Below are 12,748 nucleotides of genomic sequence, written 5' to 3'. Positions count from 1 at the left end.
CCAACTTAATCACCTCTCCCATTTTATTTTCAACATTCATTTTAGGTGTTTGACCCATTAGGCTTCTAACATGTTGGCAATGAACTCAACATATAATTCTTAAGTTAAACTTAGAATTAGATAAATTTAAACTACTTTAAATTTATCATTAATCAAGTTAACTACCTAGAGTTCATAGACCAAGATTGGGATCTAGCAATCCATCATGGCCACCCAAATGTTGAAGAGTCAAGATGGTTTGCCTCAACCTTTCAGTGATCAACCTTTCAGCGTAATTCATTCCCTCATCATATATCCTGGAGATGATAAGAGCATGGTATAGTGTTTACTCTTATTGATCTCCATATTCGTTCTTAAAGTTTGATCATCATCTTTATATAGACTTATGAAACTCCTTTCAGAAACTTTAAGTCGCCTTGGCCAAGGACTTCAATAAGCTAATATCAACCTAGAACAGTGAGGATATGTCCCATGCATCACTTGGGGTGATGATTCCTATCTTGACCACTCATTTGCCTTCACATGCTTCATGCTATACCCAAAAGCATCCTGTTTAGGCATCCTTGGTCAGTCACCCATAAGGATGAAATCAAAGCATAGCACTTTACACATAAGACAACCTGGTGTCTCAAGTCTAGGGAGTATTTACACAACTGACACATGAGAAGTATTGCATAGACACTTGAATGAAATACCAAATGCACTTCTCATGGCGGGTCATGTTCAGTGAACTTGCTCTTCTAGGCAAGCACCTACATTCTAGTTCCAGGTATCTCTATACTTCAACCTATGAGATCGGTTGCCTACTTCTCAAGTAAAGAACATAGAATGTACTAGTCTCTAAGTATCATTGATGTCCGGTCTCAATGATACATTGATTAGGAACATTTTGAGATTATGCTTTGATGCATAAGGATCTCATAACTGCAACCCATTACAGTTCCCTTGCAATACATATTAATCTCATGGACTTCATCCAATTAGACTTATAACTTATTATAATTGATGTCTTATTGATGAAGGAAAACCTTTAATCATTCAACATGAATGATGTTGTTGCATGATTGGAATCAAGCCTTAACCAATCCCAATTGGTTGCAAGGCCCATCCCAACATCTCCCACTAGCATAAAGCCAATTGCTACCTCATCGTATGTGGATTCAAATCTATCTAGCAATCGTGTCTCCATGTAGACTCACTTGTGCCCTTTAATGTGGTTAATTGCTTTTATCTATCTTCATGATGTCCACGCATCACATCATGTCATATTACTATGTCTAGATCCAATGAGACCCAAGTTCTACTATTATGGCTCCATTGTTACATTAACAATGTTCAGAACCCTTTATTAGTTCCATGAACTAGCGATATAAATATCTTCTTATTTGAGCCCTTTATATTAGGATGTATATGACTTTATTTATATACATGTATAGTCCATTTTGCTTCTTGGGACCATTCCAACTAGACTATGTTGTATGCATCATATGCATGTGTCACTCTATGTTATGCCATTTGGCCCCTTTAAACCTTTTATTGTCATTGAGCTCCCACTAAATCCAAGATCCTTTGTGAGAGTAATATTCAAACTCTTTTAAACATCTCATGATGTTTATACATCTCAATGTATGCTTGTAATCATATTGGTTTGGAATATCATAATGGGCTTTTATGTTGAAGAGATATGGACCAAATCATATTGCAATATGAAGTTGCTTTCTTTCTTGAACATTCATCTGTATGTTTTGCTCTTAAGAAAGTTCCATTTTATATGAATCAATATTCAATATTTTGATCAATTAAACATATTTCATAATTGATCGAGTATCATTGCAAGGATAAACATGAAGCTAGGATAATTAAATATGACATAATTATTCCAAATAATTATTCAAACTTGAAACATATAAGCTTCCACATCCAAATGCTAAAGACAAATGTTTCACCAGCCATTCCCATGGCAATCACATAATTAATGTTTCAAAAACATCTAAATAAATTATCCAACATGTTGATATAAATAGGAGTGTAACCATCCAATGTAGCATCTAATGCTTTAGGTAGTCCATCCATGCGGTCACCTCTTCAGCTAAGATCCTACTCATCTTTATCTTTGGTCCCTGCAATATGTCAAACATATGAGAACCAACTTTGAGGTATCTTATACCTTTAATATATAAAGTAGAATTATTTAGCAAATGGTACCTGAATCAGAAACTTCAATAAACTTCTTTTTCTTGCTCACAATAGCTAGGTACTCCTTGCAGTTCCTCCTCCAATGTCCAAGTTTGCCACAATGATGGCAAATATCCTTTTCTTTGTCCTTTTTGACACCTCTTTTAGGCTTCAAGGACTTCTCATTTTGGGATTTTACCTTCTTCCCTTTTTGGGCTTTCTTCTTCTATTGCTTCATATGAGCCTTGAAAGAAGAAACAAGAAGCAATGATCCCTTATCTTTCCTGTTGGACCTCTCTACCGTGTTTGGCATATTCAGAAGTTCAAGAAGAGTGGCTTCCAATCGATTCATATGGAAGTTCAACACGAACTGACTAAAGCTGTTAGGAAGAGATTGTAGAACTAAGTCTATACTTAGCTCATGATCCGTTGCTAATCCCAATTGTCCAAGTGTTTCGATGAGCCCAATCATCTTCAGCACATAGGGTCTAACAAAACTGCCTTCTGCCATCTTGCATCAGAATAGTTCTTTAGAGATCTCGTATCTCTCAGTGCCCCCTCCTTATCAAACAGTTCTCTAAGGTGAAGAATTGTTGATTGGAGATCCATATGTTCATGCTGCTTTTGGAGCTTAGGGGTCATACTGGCTAGCATCACACATGCTGCCTGATCATCGTCATCCTTATGACGTTGATATGCTTCCTTATCCTCAACGTTAGCATCAGTAGTAAGGACTGGTGGAATAGGAGTGTCAAGGACATAAGATTTCTTCTCCTGTTTCAAGACGATCTTGAGGTTCCGAAACCAATCGAGGAAGTTTAGGCTAGTGAGTTTATTTGCATCCAAGATGCTCCGCAGTGATAGATTATTAGCCATGTATATAAATTATGCCTAAATAGATAAAATAAAGCAATAAGTAAACATCATGCATAAACTATTTAAAACAACATTTTAAAATTTTTAAATAGTTCTCCCACTATTTTTTATAAGATGATAACCCTCCATATCACCTCTAAAGATCTCTACTAGGATTCTCTTAGTAGGCTAGGATCCCATCCACATAGTCATGGCCTTGAGTGTGCTCAACAAACCACGATAGGTAGATTAGGTAGGCAATTGAGCTTACCAATTGTATCTCTATACAACTCTTAGATCAGCTATGTCAAGCCCAGCTCTATTATATACTTACCATGTCATTCATGTATTCAATAGTATGTCTACATACTTGGATGCCTTGGAGAATCGTTAAAAGTCGGTATCATACCTAATGGTACAATTAAGTCGATTAAAACCTCGAACTAGTTTGAATAGAGATTTTAGGTTGTATTTGAGAGTTATTGAACCTTATAATGTTTTAATAAGATGATTCAGAGTTCGAGGATTGATTTGAAGTTAATTCGGGAATTTTCATAACGTAAGGGTAAAATGGTCATTTTGCCACCCGAGCGAAAAATTGGAATGTTGGACGAAATTTATGACAAAGTTTGACTAGTTGAAACATAATTTGAAATTTAGAAGTGAAAAATTTCAATTTCGAGCATAAGGGCAAAACAGTCATTTTACGTGCCCATGAGGACGTAATTGGAATTTTTAGAATTTTACACCACCATAACACTTGTCAAGCCCATGAATTTTATCTATTATCATTTTATACTTTCGATAATTAAGAAATTACATGTGGTGGTGAGCAAATGCTTAATTGTTAAGTTATTAACCATGGACCAATCACATGGTGACGCATGTCAAGTTTTAATATTTTTATAATTACCTTTATAAGCTCAACTTAAACTCTCCCATTTCATTCTTCATGGCCGACCAAAGCTAAGAACAAAGAGAAAAGAATAAGAGCAAACCCTAGAGAAGAAAATCGAAGAGAAATTTGTTGAATTTAAAGGAACAAAACAATCAAAGGTAAGATTTTTCAATTTTAGCGTAAGATTTACCTTACCCATGCTTTCTTTTTCATTTTCTATGGATGAAACACAAGTTTCCATGAGGGATTACATGCTGGCCGAACTTAGGGAGAGAGGTTTTGATGGTGGATTTTGCTAGATTTCATGATATCTTAGTGTTTTTAGTTGTTTGATGATGTTTGGCATGAAAAACAAGTAAGAAAATCACATGCCCTTCAACAACCCTCTTTGGCCGAATTTTATGGGTGACATGTTGATGATGGATTTTGTTGTATTTCAAGTTATTTAGCTAGGAATTGATGAATTATGATGTTGGATATCGAAATCGAAATGAATTTCGGTTATGGTGAATTAGGTCACAATTAAGCTCATTGAGGTACTTAGGTGTATTTGGAAATTTGGAAGTGAAATGAATATATTTGAAGTTGAATCGGATGTTTTGATTAATTCAACAGTGTATAGTTCGAGTTAGGTCGGATACAAATTCAGTACAATCATAATTGAACATACGTAGAACACCGTCTTTAAGTGATTATTCGAACAATTCTCATTCAATTTCATGCATTCATATAGAGCCTGAAATAATTCTATAACAATTTGGCAGAAATATATTGAATTACGTGTCATGTATTATGTATAGGTAGTGAGCCCTTTGATAAGGGTAAAGATATTGTACCAGAGGACTAAGAATAGAAGTACTCCAAACTCCCGCTATTGTGAGTAACAGACTTTCATCTTAACTATCTAAAGTTGTTTCTACTCGTTTTTATGCTTTAAAGAATAATGAGTTTAAATGGTAAATTATTATGTTTTAAAATTGAATTGTTGGCTAAATGAAATGAGTTTTATAACTTGTTTTGAAATTGAATATTGGTTTTGGAAATTGAGTAAGTGGAGACTATATACTCATCTTTTGATATATGGTTTGAATTGGTGGCTTATTGTGAGACCTTGTCAAGCTCGATTAAAAGACGGTATTGTACCGAGTGGTACAACTAAGTTAAATTGAGCTTTGAACTAGTTCAAATAGGAATTCTAAGAGGAATTTGAAAATTCTAAAACCCACAGAATGGCTTAGAATAGTGATTTGGAGTTCAAGGCCCAGTTTGGAGTCCATCAGGAAAATTGACCGATTAGGGACAAAACGGTCATTTTACCATTTGATGATAAAATCGAGATTTTTAGCCAAGATTTGATCACATTTGACCAAGAATAATTATATGAAATATAATTATGATTATTGGAGTATAAAATGATGTTTAGCAGTGAAAAATTGTGATTCTTAGTATTTTTGGAGCACAAGGGCAAAATGGTAATTTTACCACTAGAGGACTAAACAGGAATTTTTATAAAACAAAATTTGCCCCATTTGGTTAATATTGATCAATATTAGTGTTATTTGAGGTTGAAAAGTAGAAATAATGTGATTCCGGTACATTTCGGAGTATAGGGGCAAAATCATAATTTTTCTGTCCTAGGGGTAAATCGGTAAATTTTTTGCCCCAGCACTTGTCAAGACCAAGGGATTTTAATTGTGGTAGGATTGGATAAATACTAGAATATTTGTGGTGGAAAATTAAGAAGAAAAAGTCAAAAAGTTAAAAAAATTGGGCCAATAAGCATGTGACACGTGGCATGCTTTATTATTTTATTATTTTCTATAGAAATCAGCCCATTAAATCTCCAATTCTCTCACCATATTCGGCTAGGCAACCAGCAACAAGAACAAAGGAAAAACAAAAGGAAAAACAAGAAAACCTAGGTGGAAATTCAAAGAAAAAGTGAAGAAATCAAGGAAACAAGCTAGGTAAGTTAGAATTTCTTTAATTCTCCTTGATACCTAGCTTACCCATGCTTTTGTTCTTGATTTCCATGGTTGAATATTGAGTTATCATGATGAATTCAATTCTGAAAAATGGGTATGGAAGAGGAATTGTTGTTGGAATAATTTGATTTTAGACTATGTTAGTGTTTAGGGATAGTTAAGCATGGTTATGAACAAAAACACAAAAAAATATTCAATTTCTCTAGGGTTCCTTGTTGGTCGAACCATGAGGGCTGAATATCAATGGGGGATTGTTTTTATTTCAAGGAAAATGGCTTGAAAAATGATGAATTAAGGTGAAACGGTTATGTAGAAAAAATTTTGGTGTTAGTGCACCAAATGATCGAATTTTTCGATAAGGAACTGTGAGGGTTCTAATGTTGAATTTGGCTTTATTTAAATGGTATGTGGTAAATTAAGGTATTAGAGGAGAAATGGATTAATTTGGAGGTGATTTGGACACAATCGCCAATCAATCGGATGATTGGTCGAATTTAATCGATACCGCGATTAAGCGGTAATCAGACGTATTTTTGCATTTAAATATCAAGCATTAGTAATTTAAATTAGTTTATATCAATTTAGGGACAATATAGTAAATTCCTCGACTTTGTTATTTGTCAAGGTAGTGAGACGTCCGGAAAAGGCAAAAGAATTGCGCTTGAGGACTATTAGTCCGAGTACACCCGGAATCCGAATTTTTGACACTTGTGAGTGGACTACCTTCAAAACTTGTTTTGGGAAATGTAATGTAATTGCCACCCATTTTAATGAATTATCAAGTTTTTCATGAAAACAAGTGCCTTGGGAACAAGCTTTTGAAAAATGGTTTTATGTTATAATATGTGATTGCTATGGATTCATGCACTATTGTATTATGATGATATATATATATATATATATATATATATATATGTGTGTGTGTGTGTTGTGCATGATGAATGATATTGTATATAATGACTGTAACCGTGTGTGTGCACGAGGTGGAGAATGCACATGTCGATGATGGTGGTGGCGTGAGAGATAGATGATGATAGTGCCCGTGTGCACGATGTGGGGGGATGCACATGATGGTGCCGGCTATGTGCACGATGTGGGGGTATGTACATGAGCTGAGAGTGATTATGATGATATTGATGTTTGTCTATGTAATTATGCATATCTAGATTTATGAAATGAAAGCTCATGAATGTGATATATGGTTGACATATATCAGAAATTTGACACATTGTACTTTGAGAATTTTCATGAGTTTTATGTTGATTTTGTTAGTTTAGCAAGATGGTTTTTTGTTGAGTAAGGAAAATGTTTCTCTTGTTGCTATGTTTTCGCTGCAGCGAAAGTCATGCTTGCTGTAGCAAGAAACTCTCGGGTTGGAGGACCTTTCACCAGAACTGGTTCTCGCTGTAGCGAAAAACTTTATGTTTCTGGGTAATAATTTCACTGCAGGGATAAATTTTTTGTTTTGTCTCTTATCTTGTCCAATTGCTGCCTTATTTTTCACTTCTTTGATACCATATTTGGGCATGGACTTCCAACATTTAGGACAAATGAGTTAAGTTTAAAATAAGGGGTTTTTAATATGAATGAAACTAAATTGCATTGTTTTGGAACAAGTGCATCATGATTTTAAATTCTCCCTTGTTGTTGTTGCTTGTTCCCTTCCTTGTTCACTCACTAGGTTTATACTCACCATTTTCAAATTCATGTTTTCAGATCACGAGGCAGCCGGTAACTAGGACGAGGTGTCCTTGTAGACTTGTGTCTATCTTTTGGTAGGTGTCTCAGCATTTGGTAGTTGTATATTCATCTGAGTCACTCCACTGGAAGTCGAGTGTTATTTTGTTTTGTATAGACGAACTTAATGTAAATTATTAGAATACATGTTGTAGACATTGTTTGTAAATTTTTTTAGGAGTAATGCCAGTACGAGTTGGCAATATATATCACTGTTTTGATTCAAAGTTATAAAATATAACTTAGTGATATTAGATGGAATTATAAGTAAGATAAATAATAGGCTTACTTGGGTTTAGTGGATTACGTCCATTAGACCCTTGCGCCGGTCATGGCCCGAAATTTGGGTCGTGACACTTATGACAATGTGATGGCATGAATGGCTAGATTTGTGTTTTGTGTGGAATATATAAACTGTTTTGTTTTGCCGTGACACAGGCTGGGTAATATCATATTAGCCATGTCATATCGCCGAAATTTTTATTGATTTGGTGGGATAATTGATTATCTTACTGCAGTGGGCGAGTTTTTGTGGACCAACCTATTAGAGGGGCACGGTAAACCCCGTTATATTTCACCTTAGTATGAGAGGCGCGGAGGGTATCTCCTAAGGTATATTTAGAGTTCACTTCACGTCGAACCACCACGTGAGGGTGAAACTCAGCCAACGCCAACGAACGGCTACGTTTTTAAACATAAAAACATGTTTTATGTGTATATATCGTTTTAACAGCCTTGGTGGACTTGGTTAGATGCCCAGGCCAAGGTGTCCCCGAGTACGAGTTTTGGCACAAGCCAAGTTTTAAGAGAGTCATAAGCCTTACTGATTTTTTTTGATGAAATGTAATTGTTTTATATGAATTGAAATGAGTTTTGAATGTTATGAATTATATTATGATGGCATGATTTAACTGTCTCCATTTACTCGGCTTTAGATGTTATAGATGAATTTTGCTTACTCACTGGGTTTATAAAAACTCACCCCTTATTTTCACTCATTTCAGGCTCAGGATAGTCTGTAAACAGTCGATTTTGTCGAGGATTACTTTTGGATTTGCATCCTTAGAAATCGAAAGTCTACAGTCTTGCATATTTTTGGTTATATCGAGGCCCACATGTCATTGTAGAATATTTTGTATACCTGGCTACGTGTGCCACTGTATGTAGGAATTTATTTTACTTTTACGCTACAAAAATTATTTACGCAGAGTTCTATAAATATTGTTTCATACGAAAATAGAATATTTTATTTAGTTTGATTAGCCATAATTTCATTTTAAATGGATGATTTAGATTACTAAAATTATTTTTTGATAAGAAATGTATATTTTTCGATCGTATGCTATATTTTTAACAGGTTTCAAAATTTTTGGGTAAAAATGATCAAAATACCCTGTGTAACAGAAATTATTTTTTTGTTGGTTTTGATTTAAAAATAGTTTATATTCCCTTAAAACATGATATTTAGTAACTATTGCTCACATGGGAGATGTAAAATTGATGCGAGAGCCTTGCGAGGTTTCGGTTGACATTTCGGGTAATGAATGTCTATCGAGACATCACGTCGAATGTCACAGGCTCGAAGGGAGTACCTAGTCGTGACAAGCTAGGTGACAACACATTGCCTAAACATATCATATATGTTTCGCCTAGCCTTTGCCTCTAGTTTCCATAATAATCAAGCTTCCAAGCATTCGGATTTTATGAAACTAGTTGAGTAAGACCCACCAATAGCTCAAACATACTGGTGTAAAAGTGTGGCCTTGAGTGTGCTCAACAAGCCTCCAATTAAAAGAGTAGCCAGGGAATCTTGCTATATGGTGGAAGGTAACTTAATCATACGTGGTATGTGACTCAATATTTACCAAGGGATTTTATCTTTTTCATTTCATTAAGGTCTCATTTGATTAGCATGCATAGCATTTAATATATCGCATAAAATTAAATCTATCACATGCTGCTCTACTAAGATGGTTATGGACTTTTCTACTGTAGTTATGAACATATAAAGTAAACATGCTCAACATGATGATGATCTTGCATTTCATTTGAAAAATGTCACTCAACAATTGAGGATCATAGTTCAAATCATTTGGTGCTTAGGTTTGAAAAGATTTAGTAATTTTTTTTTTAAATTACTTAGTAAAGGAATTGATCATATCAAGGCCTTTAGCTAGCTCAAATCATATCTGAATTAACTCTATCGGTAAGTTCTTTCTAATTAAACTTCTTTAATTAGAAACCTAAACCAATTTAGGAAACTTCCTAATTTGAGTATCTATTATAAACCATTTTAAAAGGTTTCATGATCCAAATCATGTGTCCTAAATATTTTAGGAAGGTCCTTATCCACCTTTTAATCTTGTATTATCCATTCACTAATTGTAGAGTTCTAATCATCATTGGAAGTCCTAATTTATTAGTAAATTTATCTTAATTAAAATCTATCCTAATCGCATTAGGATGTCATCAACTCAAGTTGACTTTCAATTTTAATTAAAATTATCTAATCTAATTAGATGTGGATAAATTTAAATCATAATCCCTTAATTTATGGAGTCCTCATCAAATGAGGAAGACTTAATATTTTCGGAGATTTAATATCAATCAATTTAAAATTGATTGATTCCACTAAGGATTCAAACTCCTTGATTTTAGGCATGTATCCCTAACATTTAGGAGTCAATGATCAGCTAAGGAAAGAATCCTTCTTGATCATTGAATATCCAATTTCTCCAGGAAACAACCTCTTTCCCTAAAGTGGTTGCATCCATGGCAATGGGAGATGCAGCATCCATGTGTGGCAGCATCATGCACAACCTTTGTCATGAGAGCCATTTCACATGTAAAGGACATCCCTTTAGTTTAGTTAAGTGTCCAGCCACTCAAAAATTAATTCAAATTCAAAATTTTATCCTTTAATTGAACCTTTCAAATGAAGATAATATTCTGAAATTTTCAGAATTAATTTTGCAAGATTATCTTGCCATTCAAAACCGATTTCCAAGCTATAATTATTCTCTAAACTGTTTTCAAACTTTCAATAATTAATAGCCTAAATCAGCTTGTTTGGCCATGAAAATTTCCAGAAATAATCCTCATTGAACATTCTAATAAAAATAATTTTTCTGGAATTTTTCAGTATTAATTTCAAGAGTTTCTTGCCAATTAAAACTGAAATTCATGCTAGAACAGTGAGCTGGACAGATTTATATTTGCACCAATTTTCTTGCTTGAAATCAGCATGTTTGACCATGATATTTTCTAGAAATAATCCTTATTGAACATTTTAATAAAGATAATTTTCCTGTAATTTTTCAGAATTAATTTCCAAGACTTTCTTGTTAATTAAAACTGAAATTCATGTCATAACAGTGAGCTGGACTGCTTTCACTTTTTGCTCCAATTTCTTGCTTAAAATCAGCCTATTCAATCATGAACATTTCATGATTTTGCTGTCCACATATCCAGCAATAAATGTGTAACAATTACATATTTTATTTGCTGGAAATTAAGCACAAATAGAAGCAGAATTCTGCACCTAAAACCTTGTGTGTGCTGCCTTACAAGACAGCCTCCAAAACCGTTCCTTATGGTGTCCCTGTTTCTTGTGCTTCCTTAGCACAATGTAAAACACTTATTAGTTAAGTCTATATATGATTCAAATAAGTCAAGATAAGATTAAAGGAGGATACAAAGGTTGCTGGACAGAATTAAATGAAATTGGCAAAGCAGTTTTTTTTTTTTTTTGAAAAATAGATTTTAGCAAAATCACACCAAATCAAAATACAAAACAATTATTTGTTAATCAAGCATCCATTGAACATGAACAAGCACTCAAATGGCATGAAAGGGGCTCTGATACCACTAATGGATGAGGGCTGATCATGCATCAAATGCAAATAAAACGCAGCAGAAATAAATTTAAAAAATTAAATTTCGGCCTCACCCTATTAAGATCTCTTTCATGCTAAATTGAGTACAGAATTAAATTAAAAATAAAAGTATATGATCATATCACTTTACCTAAATAACAAAGGTTGATGAATCCTTTGTTAAACCATCAAATCAACCTTCGAAAAAGCTCAACCACCTCAGCCCGGTTGCTGCAAACCAAAGCTGTCCACGGAATCCTTGTGCAGCCTCTAATGTTGATCCACACCAATGAATGAGAAAATCCTTCTATAAGGATTGGGAGTGCTAAGCCTCGACAATGTGCTAGCAAAGATGAGTTTCATAAACTCATAATCCATACAAAATTGTGGGGCTGAACAAACAAAAAAGAAGTGAATGAAAAACTATTTTTCTTCACCCAAGGAACGGCAAGACAAAAGAATTTCTAATGTGTCGTTCACTCCTTTTTTCTTTTTCAGCCGTTCTCCACACCCATGTTTGGAGGCTATAGCAAGGTATTTATACCTTGGATTAATTTTAAACCCTAATTTCAAAACTATTTTGTAATTGCCAATTAATCCAATAATTTGATTAAATAATTTAATTAAGTCATTAAGAAGCCCAATTAACTTAATTGTTTAATTTAATCAATTAGGCCCAATAACTTAATTAAACAATTTAATTAATTAAGCCCAACAATTTAATTAAACAATTTTAATCAAGTAGGCCTAATGACTTAATTAAACAAATTCAATCAATTAGGCCCAATGACTTAATTAAACAATTTAATTAATTATGTCCAATGATTCAATTAAACAATTTAGTTAGTTAGGCACAACTTGATTAAACAATTTTAATCAGGTGCTTGAGAAGCTCATAACTTCTAATTTGATTAAGTCCAACTTAATCACCTCTCCCATTTTATTTTCAACATTCATTTTAGGTGTGTGACCCATTAGGCTTCTAACATGTTAGCAATGAACTCAACATATAATTCTTAAGTTAAACTTAGAATTAGATACATTTAAACTACTTTAAATTTATCATTAATCAAGTTAACTACCTAGAGTTCATAGACCAAGATTGGGATCTAGCAATCCATCATGGCCACCCAAATGTTAGAAGAGTCAAGATGCTTTGACTCAACCTTTCAGTGATCAGCCTTTCAGCGTAATTCATTCCCTCATCATATATCCCAGAGATG

The 12,748-nt window shown here is 33.9% G+C and overlaps 1 protein-coding gene across 1 annotated transcript; it reads right to left on the bottom strand.

The window, feature by feature from the left end:
* Positions 1–2,401: 2,401 nt before the first annotated feature.
* On the bottom strand, positions 2,402–3,051 carry LOC108661951 (uncharacterized). Its single transcript, XM_018120947.2, has 2 exons — positions 2,669–3,051; positions 2,402–2,555 (listed from the first exon to the last, which is right to left on the bottom strand). Exons 1-2 carry the CDS (start codon positions 3,049–3,051, stop codon positions 2,402–2,404), a joined length of 537 nt encoding a protein of 178 aa, XP_017976436.2.
* Positions 3,052–12,748: the final 9,697 nt, after the last annotated feature.

Source organism: Theobroma cacao, unplaced genomic scaffold (assembly GCF_053813885.1).
Source record: "Theobroma cacao isolate CCN51 unplaced genomic scaffold, ASM5381388v1 tig012, whole genome shotgun sequence".
Classification (NCBI taxonomy): Eukaryota; Viridiplantae; Streptophyta; class Magnoliopsida; order Malvales; family Malvaceae; genus Theobroma; species Theobroma cacao.
The sequence above is the reverse complement of the archived record's forward strand: the minus strand, read 5'-3'. Positions and strand labels throughout refer to the sequence as shown.